Source organism: Ascidia mentula, chromosome 5 (assembly GCF_947561715.1).
Source record: "Ascidia mentula chromosome 5, kaAscMent1.1, whole genome shotgun sequence".
Classification (NCBI taxonomy): Eukaryota; Metazoa; Chordata; class Ascidiacea; order Phlebobranchia; family Ascidiidae; genus Ascidia; species Ascidia mentula.
Genome location: NC_138570.1, coordinates 19,522,207 through 19,547,715, shown reverse-complemented (window position 1 = coordinate 19,547,715; position 25,509 = coordinate 19,522,207). Strand labels below are relative to the sequence as shown.

At 37.0% G+C, this 25,509-nt stretch overlaps 1 protein-coding gene and 1 pseudogene across 2 annotated transcripts; both read left to right on the top strand.

Moving 5' to 3' along the window:
* Positions 1-1,732: 1,732 nt before the first annotated feature.
* On the top strand, positions 1,733-6,335 carry LOC145903261 (non-structural maintenance of chromosomes element 4 homolog A-like). The gene is given in 9 exon segments (XM_082991326.1): positions 1,733-1,833; positions 2,220-2,308; positions 2,501-2,637; positions 2,932-3,062; positions 3,391-3,521; positions 3,972-4,156; positions 5,015-5,220; positions 5,464-5,614; positions 6,153-6,335. Coding segments are annotated over 7 exon segments (981 nt in total). The 5' UTR covers positions 1,733-1,833; positions 2,220-2,225; the 3' UTR covers positions 5,572-5,614; positions 6,153-6,335.
* A 14,506-nt stretch (positions 6,336-20,841) lies between these two features.
* On the top strand, positions 20,842-25,094 carry LOC145903256 (EP300-interacting inhibitor of differentiation 3-like; annotated as a pseudogene). The gene is made up of 8 exons (XR_014402634.1): positions 20,842-20,941; positions 21,325-21,416; positions 21,567-21,712; positions 21,940-22,070; positions 22,391-22,521; positions 23,053-23,237; positions 23,768-23,973; positions 24,217-25,094. The product of XR_014402634.1 is annotated as an EP300-interacting inhibitor of differentiation 3-like (transcript).
* Positions 25,095-25,509: the final 415 nt, after the last annotated feature.

Genomic DNA, 25,509 nt, shown 5'->3' with positions numbered 1-25,509 from the left:
AAAGTGACGGCTTCGTCCACAAAAAAGTGTTTCGCGTGAGTCCGTCCGTAGAAAGAGTTTTCTTTAAATTCGGTAGGTGACAGCAGAGAGCTTGCGAACATTATAAACTAAGTTAGTGGATGAGAAGAAAGCGAAATGTTGGTTTGCGTTCATAGGAATGATGTCAATAAACAAAGTTATTTACTTAGAAATCCGATGATCTTACACTGAACAAACGTTTCACCAAAACATTTAAATCCGATGTTTACTCCTAGTTGAGAAGACTGGTTATATCCTTTCTAAAACCAACTATAAACATCACACAACTGTAGTTAACGTTGTCAGTAATTGCATTAGTTTTAATTACTTGAGCTGCAGATAGTCTTTTGAAAAGTCTCATCAGGGCAGCAGCAGAATGTATTATTTAAACAAAATGATGGAAATTCAAATTGCCGCCGATCCCCAATCAATTGTGTTTGCATGTCCGCCAAAAAATGATATTTTCGCAATCTACTTTTGCTTTATTTAAACACTCTAACTAACAAATTTACTACATTTAATGGTGATTTTAAGAAATCACGTGGGCGCAAGGATGTTTTGAAACTTAACTCTTTTCGCAAGTGTGCAAAGTTAAGAAGCAACTGGTACAGAATATGATTTGCAGATCAACATTGAACAAAAATATCAAAACCAAATCATTTAATTTGGCGCCAATGACCACAACATAAATGAATTATATACAAAGAATTGAAAACATCGTGAAAACTGATAAAAACACGTGGTTATGCAGTCTGGGGTCATGTGAAGGTCACACTCCTCAAGGAGAATCGCACTCTGCTGTAGAATCGCATACTCAGTTACACTGGGAGGTGATGGATTGCGAAGACAACATAGGACGACACGCGGTTACTAGACAGTGCTAGAAACATCTACGTCCGTTTACAAATATTGCATTGGTTGAATGTTATAGTTGCAGAAGATTGTAGAAAACACAAAGAAAATATTCTTACGAATTTTAAAGCTAAATACATCTGACATAAATGGCCATCATGACGTCACAAACATAATTGAAGACCATATTTTGGCCGATATCAAACATAATTTCATTTGTTTGAATATCACAAAGTCATTAATTGGCCAACTTTGCTTCGTTTATTTTCAGATTGTCTTCACTTGTTTTAATCACTTTCTCCATTTCCTCTTCAGTGAAGAAATCTTCGGCCATTCGAAAAGCTTGGATTGCTTCCCGGTAATATTTTCTTGCGTCACGAAACCGTGATGTTTTCGCGCAAACAACACCAAGGTTGTTGAGGAGGTGTCCGTATATTTCGTACTTTACAGAATCTGCTCCAAACTTTTTCCTCATCAGTTCCAACCCTTCATTGATGGTTTATAATTCTTCCTTCAATTGCCAGGAGTGGATTAAACTATGACTCCGTTGGACGGCATGAATACATCCGGTCACACACACAGTGCGTAGTTTGTCATCAACGTTTGCTAAGTTCTCTATTTGTTGGAGAATATCCTTAATGGAAGGAATGACGTAATCACCAACAATGGGCTTGCTTGTGACGTCACTTTCCACCATTTCCATGTTTATGTTTATGAATCCATAAGCACATTCCTTTAAACCTTTAGCTGCAAGTTCGGTGTTGGGATTCTTGGCATAGAAATCTGCTGATATTTGGAAGAACAACAAAGCTTCAAGAAATTTTGAAACCATTTTAAAACCTTAACTTCATTTTCTTGTGAAGGTAGTTCGTTTCCTGAATTTGTTTTGTAGTTTTTAAATAGTGTGGTTCGCCCCTTACATAGATAGACGGTCACCAACTATTCAAATCAGCAACAGACCAGGTAAGTTTTGTGCAGTGGGAAACGTAGTAAGACTTTGTTTGAGTAATTATTTATATTTCGCATCATTCCTCATAGATTGCTTTAAATTCACATTTGGGTGGTAGAATAATTTTGTTTAAAGTTGCATCCATTCGTGCATCAAACCTTTGAAAATTTCTAAGAGGTATCTGTTGGGTAGAAAATAGACCAGTCGTTCCCAAACTATGAACCACAAAAAAGATTTAGTTTCCATTGAATTGGCTTTGTAGGGGGCTATTTTGTATTTTACAGTTGGTCGCTAGAAGCAACATGATAATTTTTTGGGGAAACTAAATCCAATTTGAGGAGCCCTAAAATTGGCCTGCCTTGCAACTCTCCTTTCAACCTGTCACACTTTATATTAGCAGTTTACGATGGAAGCCGATGATGACGTTGAAGATTGTTTCGGAGACTCTGTTCTATCGCAGCCAACTTACGCCTCAACACAACAATCCAAGTATAATTAAACTACTAAACTTTGTTTACTCGTGTGACTTTTTTATGGAGGTATTTTGGAAGATGGTTGTTGTATATTTGCACACAATTGTTGATATTGTATTCACAAAGCTCTAACCTGTGAATATACTGTTATTATTTTATGTTGTATTTGGCCCCATTTAAAAGTCAATATGAACATTTCACTCTGCAGAGAAGAAAAAATTCAGATCCGAAAAAATTACCGTAGACTAATAGAAGAAACGCAACAAAACAAAGAAGATCTCGTGAAACCTCAGAATAATGGATTGATCGAAAGCATAAAAAAAGCCAGTGATCTTTTTCAAAATGGTATAATTTATTCAAAATATGTTTTTGCAAGGATATTTTCTCAAGAATTTTTCCAAATCACTCTTACCTAGAGTTTCTTAGTTTAGTACAAAATCTTTCACTGACAAATGACAACACATGCTTTTACTTTTTTAGGTCTTTCATAATTGTGGCAAATTGCTTGCATTTATTTAAGAGATTATTAAATTCCAGGTTTTCTTGCATGTACTGGTATGTGGGAATTGTACCACAACCAATATTGCCAAACCATACATAAGTCCTGACTTGTGTTAAATATAGTTGTGATATTTTCAGTGCAAGGAACACGAGAAGGGGCGCTCGATTCTCATTTCATGTCGCTTGCCGTTTCACTCGGAGCACAAAAAACAAGTCTTCTCCAAACTGACCTCATTGCTTTCCAACCTGATGAGTTTGTGCAGAAATAAGTGAGTAATTTGCATATTCTCTTTCATCAATATTAAGATGTTTTTGCCATATGTCATAGTTCCTGTATACATTTACACAACCTAACGTTCATGCAAAATTGCTGTTGAGCGATCAAACTATTCATCTCCTTTCTGTCCTTTCTTTTTACAGAAGCTAAACAAATCCCTTATATATATTTAAACTTGTTTGCTAACTTTATCATTTGAACCAGCTTTCGTGGATACACTGGTTTTTCCACTATATATGAGCTAACAAGCTATGTTAGTATTATAATATTACATAAATTCTAAACTGGACATCAAATAAATTGTAAACTTTTCTGATAAGATCACGATGATGGAGGGAAGAGTGGCAGCGGATGACCCTGATGATGTGACAATACCAGATTCTGGATGGGAAATGGTTGGGAACACTGCAACCTCCTATTTCAAGAGTATAGTACCAGCCCTCCACCCGTTGTAAGTTGCGGTGCATATTATAGGGTCCAGGTTTGTGATTAGCACAACTGACCTTTTTGTTCCAGAACAGATTATTGTCATTTAAATGTTAGTAGTTATTACTTGTTATAATTACACACATTAGGGAAATTACAGGAATAAATTTTGATGCAAGCGACTGACTTTGGTACATATTTTGCAACTTCCAACTATGGTAGTGCAATGTTGATTTATTGCAAGAATAGATTTATGTAATTTACTAAACTAAGCTCAATGCACATTCACACAAGTAACAGCTATAATATATGTAATGAAGGTACACCATGACACCAATGTTTATCAAATTCAAACAGTTGCATTATTGACATAATTTACAACCTTTTAATAACTTGTTTTCTTGTTTTGATATCATATTATGAATGTAAGATTTTAAACAAAGTATGACAGAATTTTTGCACCTTTTGTTTTCAGATTGGGAACTTTCGATCCCAATGCCACACAGAAACCGCACGGATCCAGGCGCAAGCCGGACGATGAAACAACAGGGAAAACCCAACCACAACATTTAACAAACTTCCGAGTCGACCAAAAAGAGGCGACACCAGAAGAAATTGAACGAGTGTTGAAAATTATTCGGGGATTTTATGCAGACGACCGTAAGTGTTTTTGATGTGTTTAGAAAATTTTTTCTGCTCCCTTGTGACACCGCCAGCTACTGTTGGAATATCGTAGCCTTAGGTTGTTGTATGATGCCATCTGGTGTTCCATAACATATACCAGCACTTTCCACTAAAGTTTCTTGGTTAAGGGCCTGTAAGCCTGTTGCCAAACAAATAGACCAGTTACAACGTTATGCTAATATATATACATCTGTACAGTTTGATTGTTACTCTTGTTACATATAACATAATGACTACAAATGAGATTTAAATAAGGCAAAACAAAGCCCTTCCTACCAGAACCATCGCATGTGAAAAAAAACATGGATATTAGGGCAGTATTTTTTAACCATTTTAAACCACGGAACGCTTTTTTGTTAAAATAATCATGTTCAACATCTTGCTGTTGGAAGTACCGATGTGGCATTGTACTTAACCAACAACAGCTCACACAGTTACATTCTTATTATTACAAAACGAATCTTTTTGTTACACAACAATAAATAAAGCAATTCACGTCGGAACACTCTAACTGGTGATAGTGGATCATTACTTTCATAAAAATGCTGTTTACGTCCTTTGTGATAAACAAGTGATTTTCGACCCGTGTTCCACGGAACGTCAATGAAACTAATAAATTTCTAGCAGAACACCTAACGATCTTTCACAGAACACTGGTTGAAAATCACTGTATTAGGGGATTGGTAAAAAATCAAAAAGTTGGAATAACTGGTTTGGAAAATCGTTGACACAAGAAATTGTGGCCAAACATGTTTTTTTATACTTCACTACTGCCAAGACAATACTTACAACTGATCTTTAACATCATCAGACAAATTCACGTTTTATGTGCAGCAACTCCGATAGATTACTTTGAGTTGGTCGTTAATCCTGACTCATACAGTCACACGATCGAGAACTTCTTTCATCTGTCCTTCCTCGTCAAAGATGGACTGGTGAGAATTTTTCTCAATGACAACGGGATTCCTGTGGTTGAACCGACATCTGACGGAAAAGGAAAAAAGAAATCAGATAAACAATCACAGAAGCCTTGTAACCAGGTGATTTGAAAGTAACAATGACTACAACGTAAATATTAATCTTGTTGTTCATTTGCAAATTCACACTTTATATTTTCTTCATCGTGAAGAAATCAGATTTAACCACTTTTAGATCTTTTGAAAATGCACACTAGTTTATCCGTCTTCCATTTACAAACGAGTTTCCTTAGAAACAGAACTTAAAAAAATTCAGTCTAACTAATGAGCAACTGTTAAGTGACCTAAGTATGACCTGCATTGTAGATTATGGTGTCGATTTCAATGGATGAGTGGAAGGAGTTGGTTGAGGTTTACCAACTAGCAGGGAAAGTCCCTTACATACCACCCAGCGTGATTGGCGGAACAAATTGAGAAAGGGTTGAGAATTTCTTCTTGGCAATAAATTAAGTTTTTGGTAAATTACTACTTTATCTTCTAAATATGAATCTTTTAATTTTTATTTTCATTTGTCGATTACATACACTACTATTTCCTAAATCATTGAACCGTGTTGGTTGTAGACAATATCATGATTTTAGGACATAGTTGTGTAACTTACAGGTTACAAATACAACTACTAATTTCTTAAAACCAATGGAACATTTTAATTGTAGACATTGTCACTGTTTTTATATGGTAACTAAATCCAGAAAAAATCGTGCTGTCAAGGTCGTCTACAATAATGCACTCGCCGACTGTTCCGTTTAATTCCCGATAACCTTTGCACGGTCTTGTGACTTACATAGGGAGCTAATATTCTTTAAAGTTAAAATAAGTCTTGTATTTGTATGGGACAATAAACAGCACTGATTTGTAGCCTCCTGTACGGTCTGATGACATACAGGAAAGGCATCCCAAGGTTATGTATAACATCTTATTATCACATTATTGAGAGACTGTTTTCTGAAAACTGCTAATGTTGGTTCGTGTGACAACAGAACTTTTTTTGTCAGACCAGATATATCTGCTGCCCTTTCGCCACTTGTTCGCTTCTACGTCATTCTCCAACAGGGGAAAGTACCACTCGGGGATGTTGCACTGTGTGCTTTTGTGACGTTTCTATTTTTTCGTTTTTTTTATTATTTTTTTACTTGTAAATGCTACAATTGTGCAAACAAGTCATTACTGCTCTTCGGGCCAACTTTTCTACGCGATTTTATCGAAATAAACTTTTTCCTGTTCAACAAAAGTAAAATTTTTGAAAGCATGCTTTATGAAAATTTAACTCTTTCACTTAAATGTTGTGGCAGTTTTTGAAGCCAAACTTACATATTGTGTTTGGTATGGCAGAAACTGATAATCTTCGGGGAGTGCACGCTTTACAGAATTGCACAGTTGTATGGGTGTGATAATAGTTGCAGCGGCAATCTCATAGATTTTCTGTAGAGTGACAAAGTCTTTCTATTCCTTCCATTTTTCGAAAACAAATCGCGATGATTTTCTCAAAGATGTTCGAGAAGATTATGGAATCGACTGGTTCAGAATATGGTTTGGCAATAAACATTGAACTAAAATATCAAAAACAAATCATTTTATTTGGCGACAATGACTACAACATAAAATAGCTTTATACAAATAATTCAAAAGCATGAAGACTGACAAAATCAAGTTGTTATGGAGTCTGGGGTCATGTGAAGGTCACACTCCTCACGAGAATCGCACTCTGCTGTAGAATCACATACTCAGTCGCACTGGGAGGTGATGGGTTGCGAAAGACAACATAGGACGACAAGCGGTTACTGAACAGTGCTACAAATTTCTACGTCCGTTTACAAATATTGCATTGGTTGAATGTTAGTTGCAGAAGATTGTAGAAAACACAAAGAAAAAATTCTCACACATTTTCAATAATCAATCATAACCCCAAGTGAAATAAATGGTCATTATGACGTCACAAGGTCAGTTGAAGTCATTATTTCGTAGGATATTAAACATCTATTTGTTTCAATATCGCAAGTCACTGTTTGGCCAACTTTGGTTCGTTGATTTTCAGATTGTTTTCACTTGTTTTAATCACTTTCACCCTTTCCTCTTCAGTGCAGAAATCTTCGGCCATTCGAAAAGCTTGGATTGCTTCCCGGTAATATTTGATTGCGTCACGAAACCGTGAAGTTTTCGCGCAAACAACACCAAGGTTGTTGAGGAGATGTCCGTGTATTTTGTACTTTACTGAATCTGCTCCAAACTTTCTCCTCATCAGTTCCAACCCTTCATTGATGGTTTCTTCCTCCAATTGCCAGGAGTCGATTAAACCAAGACTCACTTCGACGGCTTGAATACATCCGGCCACACACACAGTGCGTAGTTTGTCATCAACGTTTGCTAAGTTCTCTATTTGTTGGCGAATGACTTTGATCAAAGGAATGACGTAATCACCAACAATGAGCGTACTTGTGACGTCACTTTCCATCATTGCTATGTCTGTGTGTTTTAATTCATTCGCACATTCCTTTAAACCTTTAGCTGCAATTTCGGGGTTGGGATTCTTGGCATAGAAATCTGTTGATATTTGGAAAAACAACAAGGCTTCAAGAAATCTCTTCTCAGTTGTGTTTTTGTTTGCGAATGCCCGCAAGTCATTAGCCGTCGTTTTAATTTGAGCTTCAATCAACCGAGAGAGTTGCTGCTTCGTAAAGTTTGCTTCAATATATTTTCTATCCTTCAGCTGCTTGCAATACTTTTCCACCAGTTGTGTTTTGTCGTTGGTTTCACCTAAACAAACAATAACTTTTATTAATTTTGCAGTGATTGGTTTTGGAATCTATCTAAAATTAATGTTTCGTTATGGCAATATATTGTATGACGTAATCACATATATTCGACTGTCAACAAATCCTACTATTCACGCGTTGCTTTAAAACAAATACGTTTGAGAAAACAATGCATGTTCTCGCATGCCAAGACACGAGGTGGTTTCGAATCGACTGAACGTAATTCCCATTTTACTGTATGTGTGCATTGTAGCGCTCACTTTACCGCATATAAACGAAGCGGATTAATTGCCTTTTTCGACGCGTTTCTCTTTTGCTGCTGTTGCGTAGACTCATGGAGTCAGTCTTAACTTTGCAACGCAATAAAGCTGTCCTACAACGCTTTAGCATTAAGCACAGTTAAAATTACGCTTACCATCGATATAGGCAGTTAGATATAATTTGATGCCCAAATTTTGCTTTGCCTCGTGGTTTAATCTAGTTTGTTGTATTTGAGCTAGCTGAGCTAAAGGTTGAACACCCCTGGTTTTGTCGGGTAGAACATTGCAGTGTTGTGCAAAGGGTTGTGAGTTCAAACCTCGCCAGGCTATATATTTATTTTACCCCGGGTTTGTAGAAATAAAATGTCTGGGATATTCCCTTACTGTGATGCCAGTGAACTTTTCAACAAAACTGTATCTGGGTTCATGTTAAAGTGCTCGCTTTTTTGAGATTACAGACAAAAAAACTACTTCGTTTGCGACAATTTTGGGACGGAGGAAAAATGCCGAGAAATATTTTAATAATAACGAAACTGAACAACTCACCTCGCTGTTGAAACACTTGCTCCAGTGTAAGATGTGTTGCGTCACCTGTGAAAAAAGTAACAATTCATTCATCGCATGATGGCGCATTTGAGACAGAAAGTTTTTATAGGCACTGGTTAGGCAACATTACTTAAAACGGTAGCACTAATGAAAAAAACAATATTCGCAAAATACAATCTGGTCTTATGCTATTAAGTTGGACACTATGTCAATGTAAGTTGCCCGGCGAAATGAACAGTTGAATTATTTGCAAGATATAATAAAGATTTGTTAAATTAACTGCAAGATAGAATAAAGATTACTTATAGCAAGAGTCAATGTTGCTCTTGCAGACTCAACAGGAAGATCAGTGGAATTCCTGCAAAGCGTGTACCTTGTTGTCTTGGCAACGAAGTTACATGCTGTTGAGGGGATGACATTTGTACTTCAGATACATCGTGTTGTGATTGACCTTGTTGGTTGTCACGTGATGTACTAGGAAGGTCAATGCTTCTTTCAGGGTTTCCGGCTAATACAAACATACAAAATCAACATTACCCACAAAGCACTGAAGCAAATGTAGTGCATTGCTTACAACAAACATCAACAACTAATCACATGTTTCAAAAATCATTTTTACCTTCTGAGGAATGAAACTTTCCAGTGAGCGTAGAAAACTGGTGAAGCGGAACGAGTTGACCCTGATTGGTTGAGATAGGGTCGTTTAAATCCATTTGCCGCACAGAATCTGTCACGTGTTGCAAGATGTCAGCTGGGTTTTGCTTGTCTAACAAGCGTTGATATCGGTCGCGAACTTCTCTCATAGGAGGTCTCCTCTTCGGATCCTGATCCCAACATCGTTTCATTTCTTCATCCATCGTTGTGAGGATTTCCCTGTCACCGTCACCCAAGCTTGCTTTCAACTCTTCAATCTCATCACAGTCGGGTCTCTCTCCGTTGATGATTGCAATCCACAGTTTATTTGCATCCAATGGTGGGTAGGGAGAATCACGGAAGATGAACATGTGGGTAATTACTCCAGTACTATAAACATCGTGTTCTTTCTTTGGCTTTATTGTGATGTTATCTAGCTTTTCTGGTGCCATATATTCGGCAGTGAATTGGATTTTTTCACCTTCGGCTGGAGCCCGAATGGTGGTCGAACCAGTTACTGCGGCCAAACGAGCGCTACCAAAGTCGGCAACCTTTGCATGGAGATCGTGGGTTACAAGGATATTTTCGGGTTTCAGGTCATCGTGAACCAAAGGTTTCTCTGGAAACTCGTGGAAGAAAACGACTGCATCCATGGTTTCTTTGAGCATCCGAAGACGTAGAGGAATTTTGATGTCGAGGTTGTGATCTAAGAGTAGTTGTCGTAGATTTCCGCCAGCACAATATTCTGTGACCAAACCCATGCTACAAGACAGCATTGTCCAACCGTATGTTCTGACCACGTTTTCACATTGGGCGATTTGAAGTTTCCCAAATTCGTTCAGGATGCTGCAATCAATATTAATTGCTGGATTATTTACCAAACACTGGAAACTACACACTATACATTGGTTAAATGTTTATGTGTCATCCTCCATGTATAACAACTTGTTACGTCACCTAACTGGATGTGACCAGCTTACAAATGGTAACTTACCCGTATTTACAGTCAACATCTGCGGGTTACTTTACTGCTTACACACACTTATTCACTTACGTGTTCTTGATAAGTCGCATGTCTCTTACTCCACCTTGTACAGTCAGAATTTTCACAGCAACTTTATTGAGTGACTTGTGTTCACCCAACAAAACCATTCCAAAACTTCCACCACCGACAACAGCTGACCTCGGGTCGCACATAATCTCACCAGCATCAATCTCACGCATCTGTAGATGCATGAATGTTAATTATAAAATTAATTTTGTAATTGATTGCTTCACAACACACAACATTACCTTTGTCAAAGTAGACATTTTCACTTGTTGCAGAATAGTAGTTTCTTGTTGTAACTAATACATTTTCGCTGCAATCTATTGTTTATAATGCTGTGAGGGATAATGTTCAAATGATGCAGATCAGATATGTGGTGAAGAGGCGCAAAGTTCCTTAACGTCATCCTATCCGGCCGATGATATATTAGCACCATTATATATACATCGGTACGTGTAATTGGTGTACAGGGGCTTAGTATACATTAAAAGTGACGAACAATGAAAGAGATCGAAAAATTACTCCCCTGAAAGCAATTCGCTCCCCAGCTGCTCGAAATCACCCCTCATTAAAATAATCTCCCCTGTTTAAAGAACTCGGACATAGAAGAAACAAAATTTTATTGCAATCACACTTTTGTCTGAATGGAGGTAAATATTCCACAGACAATGTTCCGAGAGATGACATTTAGCTTGGTTGCGGTACAACACCCATTCCGCTATCTTTGCTGAGCCTTTGAAGTAACTGTGAATAATCATGTTCAACCCCGAAGATTTTGGTACCGCAATTAGATGGATTTCTCTGTCGTATAGATTTCTGCTTAATTGATCTACTCTTTGACAGTTGCTCAATTCCATTTCAATTGGTTTTGTTTTCAAGTGTAAATCACAGTTGCTATTACATTTAACTTGTAAAGTACAGGAAAGTACGATAATTTCTTGCTTGATTTTGTTGGATTACGAACAAATCAATTTTCAGGATGCAAACTATTTTGCGCTGTGTCCGCAAAGACCGAATAACAAAATTAGATTAATTAAAATAGAACAGAATTGTAACAACAAATGCACAAAAATAGAATTATTTACATTTGGAGTTGTATTCAAGACTCCCACAAACCAATATAGCTGATTGTTTTGTGAATGTTTTATTAAATCAGAGATCAGCAACCTTTCATCGTCGTGGGCCAAGTCAAGCTCTGCAAGTTCTCAACGGGCCGAACTGCTTTAATCTTCCGCCTCAAATGTGGTCAAAAACCTTGCGCGCGTTTAATTCATATTTTGCAAGCTTGATGAAAGATAGTTGCGCAAACTAATTTGTCTCTAGTGGAGTAAGTGTTTTACAATGCGGTTAGCTCCCCTGCTTAATTAGACGTTCTTCTTGCTGCCCAAAATCCCATTTCGAGAATTGATTCTGCTGTGTAGTGTTCACATTGCACTGTTACATCATACCGACTATTTCTTCTCAGTTGAATTAGGAAACAGATAGGTGCTTGTCTGGTCACAACCTAACACATTGTTATATGAACTTCCCTATGTTTTAAACATGAGGTGACAGCTGTCTATTAACTAAAAATATTCAGTTAGCTAAAAGTATCAACAAAAAATGCACTTTAGATAAACAAGAAACAGGGTTCGCTTAAATTGCTAAGATAACTCGCAGCCAACAAGACAGTGTGGTGATATTACTTTTTAGCGCTTTCAATTCTGCTCGAATATAAGGCAAACTTTAATGTATCTACGTTATGTAATACTCATATATTTCTTTTTTTGACCACACCGTGGTTTGAACCCAGGATATCCTGGGCACGAATCCCGATCAGGTTTTCATTTTGGTATATGGGTCGGGCTCTTGACCAATGCTGTCAATCACCCGCCCACGAAATAATTATTTCGAAATCAAGATTCCTTACAATTAAAATCTCTTGCGCCACCAAGTAGCAACCTGATCAAATTGAGACATACCGCTTCAGGACAGTATAGAGCCAATTTAACATTTGTCTAAAAAAGCGAGCTTTCGACTTCGCTATTTCATTTCTCGTGTGCTTTTACTTGCACCCATAGTTTTAGTAACACACATTGATATAGCACTCTGCATTGCTTTGTGAAAATTTGTAAACAAATTATTGTCACAGCCTTTTGTGGAAATCTCTGCCATTGTATCGAATCCAAGTTTTCTTAACTTCCGATCGTTTAATTTTGATTGCAACAATATCGAGAAGAATGACGAACACGACGCAGCTGATGAATTTTTCTACACTCTTAACCCTCGAGTGTCGAATATTTGCGGAAGGCAAAGGCTGCTGCTATAGCAAGGGACAAAAGTCTCAAGAAACTTTTCCAAATCTGACCATTTTGAAATTTTTAACACAATTCTTGCTGTTTCCACAGAAAATATTCAGTTAAATCCGGACCAAATATAACATTTAAATCCGTCATCTTATGTCAGAGTTCTAATATATTTGCAAAACAATCTATGGTTTATGATGTTCTGAGGGCTAATGTTCAAATGACGCAGATATGTGGTATAGAGGCGCGATATAAAACGTAACTCGTACATGGGTTTAGTATACAATAAAATTTATAACCACCAAAGGATGAGATTAGAAATATGCAGCATAATTTTCATGAAAAAATCGTTCCCCTTTGACCATTTTGAACTTTTTAACACAATTAGTGCCGTTTCCATACGGAGCGCATAAAATTCTTTTATATACGTCACCAGTTGTATGACGTGATGCGTTGGCTTCTCGAAAGTGACGGTTTCGTCCACAAAAAAGTGTTTCGCGCGAGTCCGTCCTTAGAAAGAGTTTTTTTTAAATTCGGTAAGTGGCAGCAGAGAGCTTGCGAACATTATAAACTAAGTTAGTGGATGAGAACAAAGCGGAATGTTGGTTTGCGTTCATAGGGAATGATGTCAATAAACAAAGTTATTTACTTAGAAAACCGATAATCTTACACTGACCAAACGTCACCAAAACATATAAATCCGATGTTTACTCCGAATTGAGAAGACTGGCTATATCCTTTCTAAAACCAACTATAAACATCACACAACTGTAGTTAACGTTGTCAGTAATTGCATTAGTTTTAATTACTTGAGCTGCAGATAGTCTTTTGAAAAGTCTCATCAGGGCAGCAGCAGAATGTATTATTTAAACAAAATGATGGAAATTCAAATTGCCGCCGATCCCCAATCAATTGTGTTTGCATGTCCGCCAAAAAATGATATTTTCGCAATCTACTTTTGCTTTATTTAAACACTCTAACTAACAAATTTACTACATTTAATGGTGATTTTAAGAAATCACGTGGGCGCAAGGTTATTTTGAAACTGAACGTTTCGCAAGTGTGGAAAGTTAAGAAGCAACTGGTACAGAATATTGTTTGCCGATCAACATTGAACAGAAATATTAAAACAAATCATTTTATTTGGCGCTAGTGACCACAACATAAATGAATTATATACAAAGAATTGAAAACATCGTGAAAACTGATAAAAACACGTGGTTATGCAATCTGGGGTCATGTGAAGGTCACACTCCTCAAGGAGAATCGCACTCTGCTGTAGAATCGCATACTCAGTTACACTGGGAGGTGATGGGTTGCGAAAGAAAACATAGGACGACACGCGGTTACTGGACAGTGCTAGAAACATCTACGTCCGTTTACAAGTATTGCATTGGTTGAATGTTAGTTGCAGAAGATTGTAGAAAAAGCAAAGAAAATATTCTCACAAATTTTAAAACTAAATCATTGATACATCTCCATTTGTTTGAATATCACAAAGTCACTGTTTGGCCAACTTTGCTTCGATTATTTTCAGATTGTCTTCAGTTATTTTAATCTCCTTCTCCCTTATTTCTTCAGTGATGAAATTTTCGGCCATTCGGTAAGCTTGGATTGCTTCCCGGAAATATTTGCTTGCGTCACGAAACCGTGAATTTTTCACGCAAACAACACCAAGGTTGTTGAGGAGATGTCCGTGTATTTTGTACTTTACTGAATCTGCTCCAAACTTTCTCCTCATCAGTTCCAACCCTTCATTGATGGTTTCTTCCTCCAATTGCAAGGAATCGATTAAACTAAGACTCCGTTCGACTGCATGAATACATCCGGCCACACACACAGTGCGTAGTTTGTCATCAACGTTTGCTAAGTTCTCTATTTGTTGGCGAATGTCTTTGATCAAAGGAATGACGTAATCACCAACAATGGGCTTGATTGTGACGTCACTTGTCAACATTGCTGTGTTGGTGTCTTTTAATCCATAAGCACATTCCTTTAAACCTTCAGCTGCACATTCGGGGTTGGGATTCTTGGCATAGAAATCTGTTGATATATGGAAGAACAGGAAAGCTTTAAGAAATCTCTTCTCAGTTCTGTTTTTGATTGCGAATGTCCGCAAATCTTCAGCCGTGGTTTTAATTCGAGCTTCAATCAACCGGGAGAGTTGCTGCTTCGTAAAGTTTGCTTCAATATATTTTCCATCCTTCAGCTGCTTGCAATACTTTTCCACCAGTTGAGTTTTGTCGTTGGTTTCACCTAAACAAACAATAACTTTCATTAATTGTGCAGTGATTGGTTTTGGAATCTATCTGAAATTAATGTTTCGGTAGGACAATATATTGTATGACGTCATCACATTCGACTGTCAACAAATCCTAATATTGCTTTGAAACAAATATGTTTGGGGAAACAATACATGTTCTCACATGACAAGACACGAGGTAAAATCGAATCGTGTTTGCATTAATGTGCACCCGTTTATAGGCTACTAATGAGTCCATTGTTGTATAACAATGACCATTTTTGCCATTGTCCTTGCATAAGGTCATTTTCATCGCAATCCCTTTTTGCTGTAAGCATGTGTTGAGCAAGTTGCCCGTGGTTTAATCTGGTTAATTGTATTTCACCTGGCTGAGCTAAAGGTTGCACACCCCTGATTTAGTAGAACATTGCAGCGTTCTGCGAAGGATCGTGAGTTCAAACCTCGTTAGCTTATTTTTATTTCACCCCGGCTTTGTGGGAATAAAATGACTTGGATATTCCCTTACTGTGCCAGTGAACATTTCAAGAAAACTGTATCAGGGTTCATGTTAAAGTGCTCGCTTTTTGTGAGATTACGGACAAAAAACTGCTTGGTTTGCGACGTTTTTGGGACGGAGGAAAACTGCTGTGAAAAATTTTAATAATAATGAAACCGAACAACTCACCTTGCTGTTGAAACACTTGCTCCAGTGTAAGATGTGTGACGTCACCTGCAAAAAAGCAACAATTAATTAATCGCATGAGGGCGCATTTGAGACAGAAAGCTTTTATCCCAAAGCACTGTCAACATTGCTTAAGACGGTTGTACTCATGAAAAACCAATATACGCAATATACAACCTGGTCTTATGCTATTATATTGTGCAGTATGTCAATGTGAGTTGTACACATTGCAATTTGAATTGTCACGGCTAGAAGGCCCAGCGAAATAAACAGTTGAATTGATTGCATGATGTAAGAAAGATTACTTGCAGCAAGAGCCAAGGTTGCTCTTGCAAACTCAACAGGAAGATCAGAGAAATTCCTGCAAAGCGTGTACCTTGTTGTCTTGGCAACGAAGTTACATGCTGTTGAGTGGATGACATTTGTACTTCAGATACATCGTGTTGTGATTGACCTTGTCTGTTGTCACGTGATGTACTAGGAAGGTAACTGCTTCTTTCAGGGTTGTCAGTCTTGTTAAATTAGTCAAATATATTTCGGTTTTTAAAAGCATCATCAGTGTCTATAAAAAGCGTACTTGGAGATCCTATTTACTTTAACCTAATTTATGCTTTGCTTTTTACACTGATGATGCTTTAAAAAAACCTAAATATATTTGTCTAATTTAGCAAGACTGACAGATTTCAGCCTGAAACGAAAGTTTCTTAGATAGTGAATATATTTAAAATAAGGTGGAAATCGTAACAGAATGGGAAATGATTCCCAGAATCAATTCACAAGCATTAAATTTAAACTTTACATATTTTAAATGGATAAAAAAAACTCAGAATTTGTCCCATTGGCCATAAGGAATAAACTTTAATGCTCTAAATTTGGAAACTCTGTTCACAAGCATCAAATTCTGTATGCACTGGAAATAGCACCTGCGAATTAGAGAACACACAAGTACAAACATGGATATTTATCCACATGCATTGGACAAAAATTGAAGAAAAACATGTTTTGTGCAATGAATTCTTGTGACCAAATATATTTTTAATGTTCGAAAAGTGAAAGTCTTTTAACAATACTTGACGTAAAGTTTATTGCTGGGCGTCGCAAAACTGCGTCGTAAACTAAAGCCACAAAACTCCTAATTTCAAACCACAAGCGTCCATCGTTATGTTTAAATCGAGTTGGATTTTATTGCGCTTAAATTTATCGGCAATAAAAAGTCTTCAGAGTGGTTTAAACGGATTTCTATGTTTGCTTGAATCCTGGTTGTTTTGTCGAAACAAGACTTTATCCCACAGAGGGTAGCTAATAACCTTTTCTACCTAGAGTCTGAAAAGAGTTCTCGTTTTAACACCATGTCAATAAAGTCAGCAGCAAGAGGAATATTTACAATGAGCGTTGTAAAATCTCATTGGAACTCGGGTGTTTGATAAGCTTAACAGAACGATTTTGTTTGGCAATTTTGAAAATTGGATGCGCCCACATGGATTAGGTGTGCGAAACATCAGCAGGTTTTATACATGGTATTGTTCCAACACTTGCTGTGACAAACACAGCCTATAAACATTGTTCCTTTTACGCAGTTGTTTATTGAAAATCAAAAAAGTGCCATATTCTAAATTAACAACTTGTGTTTATTGGCATTTCTTCAATAGAGTTGAGCAAATAAAATATATTTGTATCAAAGAAAACAAGAACAAAATATCAGAACAAGGAAACGTGGAAACAGATATTAGAAAATGTAAATGTTAAAATATCTCATCCATATATCCTGGAACACCATCCCATAGACCCCTGCTTGGAATCATTAACCCTGTTTACACAACGATTCAGACAGTTGGGTTACGAGGGAGAATACAAACAACACAAATTCCTATTTCCATTTTAGAGTCGAAAGTTTAAAGTCGTCGAAGTTTGGAAAACAACCAGAGAAATATTACGACATCACATTTGTCTGCAATAAAAACCTCCAACACCTCCAAGTGACAAAGCTAAAGAGAGCTTACCGCTAGGAGGTAGTAAAGAGCTAATCAGTATTTTCTGTTCAAAAAACGTGTTAAACGCATAAAAGTAAACATTTCTTATTGCTAAGGTTCGCTACAAGCATTTGGGACGAATCGTTTTATTGTAAACCAGTAGATGATTGCTTGTTTATGACACTTATTATAAACTGTGACTTATTATTAGCGTTAATTTTGACGCAAAGTTTATCCCCTTGGTTTCGTTATTACGTACCCCGTCCATTGTCCGTGTTGTTGTTCACACATTTGTTTGCATTGTGGCGACTACACTGTTCTCCTGTGCATCGAAGCGTGACATTGCTTTTTCTCATGTCGCGGTTGTCGCTTCATACACGCGTATTTGGAATTGCTCCCCCCTTATAAGCACAACACTTTCAATGAAAGCATCGATATTTCGTATTTGTTATACTCAGTCGGCATTATCACCGTGACAAGTGTGTGATGTTGGTTGGTAACAATCTGATTGACTTCAAATGTTGGATTGCTTCTGGCAGTTATTTTTCCGATGGAAGATAGAGATCTGCCTGCACTGAATCAGAATCCGAATAACTACAGACAATATTCGGCATGCACTGAAGCCGAATCCGAATACTACAGACAATATTCGGCATGCACTGAATCCGAATCCGAATACCTACAGACAATATTCGGCCAAATCCGGACCAAATCTGACAAAAAAAAACTAATATAATTGCAAAACAATCTATCGATTATGATGTTCTGAGGGCTAAAGTTCAAATGACGCAGATATGTGGTGTAGAGGCGCAAAGTTCCTTAATGTCATCCTATCCAGGACGATGATATATTAGTACCAATAGATATACATCGGTACATGCATATGATATAATACGTAACACGAACATGGGTTTAGTATACAATAAAATTTATAACCACTAAAGGATGAGATTAGAAATATGCAGCATAATTTTAATGCAAAAATCGTTACCCTCTGACCATTTTAAACTTTTTAACACAATTAGTGCCGTTTCCATACATAGCGCCTCATATTCTTTTGTATACGTCTCCAGTTGTATGACGTAAAGCGTTGCCTTCTCGAAACTGACGGTTTGGTCCACAAAAAAGCGTTTCGCGTGAGTCCAGGCTGTAGAGAAAGTTTTGTTTAAATTCGGTAAGTGGCAGCAGAGAGCTTGCGAACATTATAAACTAAGTTGATGAGATCAAAGCGAAATGTTGGTTTGCGTTCATAGGAAATCATGTCAATAAACAAAGTTATTTACTTAGAAAACCGATAATCTTACACTGAACAAACGTCACCAAAACATATAAATCCGATGTTTACTCCGAATTGAGAAGACTGGTTATATCCTTCCTAAAACCAACTATAAACATCACACAACTGTAGTTAACGTTGTCAGTAATTGCATTAGTTTTAATTACTTGAGCTGCAGATAGTCTTTTAAAAAGTCTCATCAGGGCAGCAGCCGAATGTAACATTTAAACAAAATGGAGGAAATTCAAATTGCCGCCGATCTAGATTAATTGTGTTTGCGAGTCAGCCAATATATGATATTTTCGCAATCTACTTTTGCTTTATTCAAACACTCTGACTAACAAATTTACTACATTTAATGGTGATTTTAAGAAATCACGTGGGCGCAAGGATGTTTTGAAACTTAACGTTTCGCAAGTGTGGAAAGTTATGAAGCAACTGGTACAGAATATTGTTTGCCGATAAACATTGCACAAAAATATCAAAACCAAATCATTTTATTTGGCGCCAATGACTACATCATAAATGAATTATATACAAAGAATTGAAAACATCGTGAAAACTGATAAAATCACGTGGTTATGCAGTCTGGGGTCATGTGAAGGTCACACTCCTCACGGAGAATCGCACTCTGCTGTAGAATCGCATACTCAGCAGGGTTGCCATTTGGCCGTCTTCACGGCCGCGAAAAAATCGTTTGGCCGTAAGGCAGATATTTGGCCGAATTTCACCTGGTACTATATAAATCCACAAAAGGCATTGCTGGTTTCAGATTATCAATAGATTTGTGGACGATTGTGTTGTCATAAATATGTCTCCGAAAAATTGTTACGTCATAAACTAATCTTGACTGAGTTTGTAAAGAATTATGCTGCAATCGTAATGCTTTAGCAACATAACCGGTTTTGAAACCACTGATAAGCATATAGATAACAGTGTTAAAACATACAATTTACGAATTTATTTCCGGCTATATAGTCGTTTCTTTAGAAATCATCAAACTTTTAACGTGATTTGGCCAAATTTTGGCCGTGAGAGAAAAACAAATTGGCCGTCAAAATTTTTCACCATCTGGCAGCCCTGATACTCAGTTACACTGGGAGGTGATGGGTTGCGAAGACAACATAGGAAGACACGCGGTTACTGGACAGTGCTACAAATTTCTACGTCCGTTTACAAATATTGCATTGGTTGAATGTTAGTTGCAGAAGATTGTAGAAAACACAAAGAAAATATTCTTTCAAATTTTAAAGCTAAATCATTGATACATCTGATGTAAATGGCCATTATGACGTCACAAACATAATTGAAGACCATATTTTGGCCGATATCAAACATAATTTCATTTGTTTGAATGTCACAAAGTCATTAATTGGCCAACTTTGCTTCGATTATTTTCAGATTGTTTTCACTTGTTTTAATCACTTTCTCCATTTCCTCTTCAGTGTCGAAATCTTCGGCCATTCGAAAAGCTTGGATTGCTTCTCGGTAATATTTGATTGCGTCACGAAACCGTGAAGTTTTCTCGCAAACAACACCAAGGTTGTTGAGGAGGATTACGTATATTTCGTACTTTACAGAATCTGCTCCAAACTTTTTCCTCATCAGTTCCAACCCTTCATTGATGGTTTCTTCCTCCAATTGCCAGGAGTGGATTAAACTATAAGACTCCGTTCGACGGCATGAATACATCCGGTCACACACACAGTGCGTAGTTTGTCATCAACTTTTGCTAAGTTCTCTATTTGTTGGAGAATATCCTTAATGGAAGGAATGACGTAATCACCAACAATGAGCTTGCTTGTGACGTCACTTTCCACCATTTCCATGTTTATGTTTATGAATCCATAAGCACATTCCTTTAAACCTTTAGCTGCAAGTTCGGGGTTGGGATTCTTGGCATAGAAATCTGCTGATATTTGGAAGAACAACAAAGCTTCAAGAAATGTTGAAGCCTTTTTAAAACCTTAACTTCATTTTCTTGTGAAGGTAGTTCGTTTCCTGAATTTGTTTTGTAGTTTTTAAATAGTGTGGTTCACCCCTTACATAGATAGACGGTCACCAACTATTCAAATCAGCAACAGACCAGGTAAGTTTTGTGCAGTGGAAAACGTAGTAGGACTTTGTTTGAGTAATTATTTATATTTCGCATCATTCCTCATAGAGTGCTTTATATTCACATTTGGGTGGTAGAATAATTTTGTTTAAAGTTGCATCGATTCGTGCATCAAACCTTTGAAAATATCTAAGAGGTATCTGTTGGGTAGAAAATAGACCAGTCGTTCCCAAACTATGAACCACAAAAAAGATTTAGTTTCCATTGAATTGGCTTTGTAGGGGGCTATTTTGTATTTTACAGTTGGCCACTAGGAGCAGCATAATACTTTTTTTCAAACTGAGTCAAATTTGACAAGCCCTAAAATTGGACTGCCATGCAACTAGCTCCTTTCAACCTGCCACACTTTATATTAGCAGTTTACGATGGAAGCCGATGATGACGTTGAAGATTGTTTTGGAGACTCTGTTCTGTCGCAGCCAACTTACACCTCAACACAACAATCCAAGTATAATTAAACTACTAAACTTTGTTTACTCATGTCATTAAAGAAGATGTTGTTGTATATTTGCACACAATTGTTGATATTTTATTCACAAAGCTCTAATCTGTGAATATATTGTTATTATTTTATGTTGTATTTGGCCCCATTTGAAAGTCAACATGAACATTTCACTCTGCAGAGAAGAAAAAATTACCGTGGACTAATAGAAGAAACGCAACAAAACAAAGAAGATCTCGTGAAACCTCAGAATAATGGATTGATCAAAAGCATAAAAAAAGCCAGTGATCTTTTTCAAAATGGTAAAATGAGTTTCTTAGTTTAGTACAAAATCTTTCACTGACAAATGACAACACATGCTTTTACTTTTTTAGGTCTTACATAGTTGTGGCAAATTGCTTGCATTTATTTAAGAGATTATTAAATTCCAGGTTTTTTTGCATGTACGGGTATGTGGGAATTGTATCACAACCAATATTGCCAAACCATGAGTCCTGATTTGTGTTAAATATTGTTGTGATATTTTCAGTGCAAGGAACACGAGAAGGGGCACTCGATTCTCGTTTCATGTCGCTTGCCGTTTCACTTGGAGCACAAAAAACAAGTCTTCTCCAAACCGACCTCATTGCTTTCCAGCCTGATGAGTTTGTGCAGAAATTAGTGAGTAATTTGCTAATTCTCTTTCATTAATATTAAGATGTTTTTGCCATATGTCATAGTTCCTGTATACACTTACACAACCTACTGTTTATGCAAAATGCTGCTGAGCGATTAAACTATTTATCTCTATTCTGTCCTTTTTTTTCACAGAAGCTCACCAAAACACTTATATTTAAATTGTTTTGTTGATTTTATCATCTGAACCAGCTTTCATGGATACACTGGTTTTTCTACAATATATGAGCTAACAAGCTGTGTTAGCTATAATTTATTTATATTCTAGCCTTCACATCAAATAAATTATAAACTTTTCTGATAAGATCACGATGATGGAGGGTAGAGTGGCAGCGGATGACCCTGATGATGTGACAATACCAGATTCCGGATGGGAAATGGTTGGAAACACTGCAACCTCCTTTTTCAAGAGTATAGTACCAGCCCTCCACCCGTTGTAAGTTACTGTGCATATTATAGGGTCCAGGTTTGTGATTAGCACAACTGACTTTTTTGTTCCAGAACAGATTAATGTCATTTTAATGTTAGTAGTTTTTACTTGTTGTAATTACGCACATTAGGGAAATTACAGGAATAAACTTTGATGCAAGCGACCGACTTTGGTACATATTTTGCAACACCCAACAATGGTGGTGCAATGTTGATTTATTGCAAGAAAAGGTTTATGAAATTGACTAAGCTCAATGCTCATTCACACAAGTACCAGCTATAATATATGTAATGAAGGTACACCATGACACCAATGTTCATCAAATCCAAACAGTTGCCTTGTTGACATAACTTTTTATAACTTACCTGATGAAGTCTCGCCGCATGGCAGACGAAACGTCGTAAGAATACAGTACGTTTATGCCAGAAGATCAGTTCATTTTTAATTTTAATAACTTGTTTTCTTGTTTTGATATCATATTATGAATGTAAGATTTTAAACAAAGTATGACAGAATTTTTGCACCTTTTGTTTTCAGGTTGGGAACTTTCGATCCCAATGCCACACAGAAACCGCACGGATCCAGACGCAAGCCGGACGATGAAACAACAGGGAAAACCCAACCACAACATTTAACAAACTTCTGAGTCGACCAAAAAGAGGCGACGCCAGAAGAAATTGAACGAGTGTTGAAAATTATTCGGGGATTTTATGCAGATGACCGTAAGTGTTGATGTGTTTAGAACATTTTTCTGCACCTTTGTGACACCAGCTACTGTTGGAATATCGTAGCCTTAGGTTGTTGTATGATGCCATCTAGTGTTTCATAACATATACCAGCATTTTCCGCAAAAGTTTCTTGGGTAAGGACCTGTAAGCCTGTTTCCGAACAAATAGACCAGTTACAAAGCTATGCTAGTGTATATACATCTGTACAGTTTAATTGTTACTCTTGTTACATATAACATATTGACTAAAAATGAGTTTGAAATGAGGCAAAACAATACTCTTTCCACCAGAACCATCGCATGTGAAAAGAACATGGATATTAGGGCAGTATTTTTTCACCATTTTAAACCACGGAACGCTTTTTTTGTTAAAATAACCATGTTGAACATTAAACTGTTTGAAGTACCGGAAAATAGTTGACACAAGAAATTGTGATCAAACTTATTTTTAGACTTCACTACTGCCAAGATAATACTTACAACTGATCTTCAACATCATCAGACAAATTCACATGTTATTTGCAGCCACGCGGATAGATTACTTTGAGTTGGTCGTTAATCCCGACTCGTACAGTCACACGATCGAGAACTTCTTTCATCTGTCCTTCCTCGTCAAAGATGGCTTGGTGAGAATTTTTCTCAATGACAACGGGATTCCTGTGGTTGAACCGACATCGGACGGAAAAGGAAAAAAGAAGATGGATAAACTATCACAGAAACCTTGTAAACAGGTGATTTGAAAGTAACAATGACTACAACGTAAATATTAATCTTGTTGTTCATTTGCAAATTCACACTTTATCTCTCCGTTGTAAAGAAATCAGATTTAACCACTTTTAGATCATCTTTTGAAAATGCACACTAGTTTATCCGTCTTCCATTTACAAACGAGTTTCCTTAGAAACAGAACTGAAAAAAATTCAGTCTAACTAATGGGCAACTGTTAAGTCACCTAAGTATGACCTGCATTGTAGATTATGGTGTCGATTTCAATGGATGAGTGGAAGGAGTAGGTTTACCAACTAGCAGGGAAAGTCCCTTACATACCACCCAGCGTGATTGGGGGAACAAATTACGCCAAGGGTTGAGGATTTCTTCTTGGCAATAACTTCAGTTTTTGGTAAATTACTACTTGATCTAAAAATGATTTTTTTTATTTTCATTTGTCGTTTACATACACAACTATTTCCTAATTCATTGAACCATGTTATTTTTTAGGACATACTTGTGTAACTTACAGTTTACGAACACAACTACATATTTCCTAAACCAATGGACCATTTTAATTGTTGGCATTGTCACTGTTTTTGTATGGTAACTAAATCCAAGAAATCGTGCTGCCAAGGTCATCTACAATAATGCACCCTGTTTCGACTGTTCCGTTTGTTTCCCGATATCCTTTGCATAGTCTTGTGACTTACATGGGGACCTAACATTCTTCAAAGTTAAAAAAAGTCTTAGTACCTGAAATAACACAACAATGATTTGTAGCCTCCTGTAAAACCTTATGAAATACAGGAAAGGCATCCCAGGCCTATTTATTACATCTTATTATCGCATTATTAGGAGATGTTTGCTAAGAACCGCTGATGTTGGTTCGTGTGATCACAGAACACTTTTTGTCAGACCGGATATATCTACTACCGTTTCGACACTTGTTCGCTTCTACGTCATTCTCCAACAAGGGAAAGTACCTTTCGGGAATGTTGCACTGTGTGCTTTTGTGACGTTTCTATTTTCTAGTTTTTTTTTATTTTTTTACTTGTGAATGCTACAATTGTGCAAACAAGTCATTACTGCTCTTCGGGCCAACTTTTCTACCGTTTTTATCGAAATAAACTTTTTCCTGTTCAACGAAAAAAAAATTTTGAATAACATGCTTTTGGAAATTTAAAACTCTTTCATTTAAATGTTGTGTCAGTTTTTGAAGACTAGCATACGTATTGTGTTTTGCATGTTAGAAATTGATGATCTTCGGGGGTGTGCACGCTTTGCAGAATTTTAAAATTGAATGGGTGTGATAATAATAGAAATTGTTGCAACGGTTGTCGGGTATGTCCCCGCTGCGTGACAGTGGGGTACGACTGCGTCTAGGGCCTCGCACTCGAAAGGATCTGACTGAGTCTCGATGGCAACTCGACCTCGTATAGGCTCTATCTCCAGGGTACTGTTGTAGTTAAATAACTCCTTTACACAAGTTTGTTCGTTTTCTAAGCAGTCTCCCGACTAAACACAAACATCCACCAAGCTAAATCCGTTTAATGTCG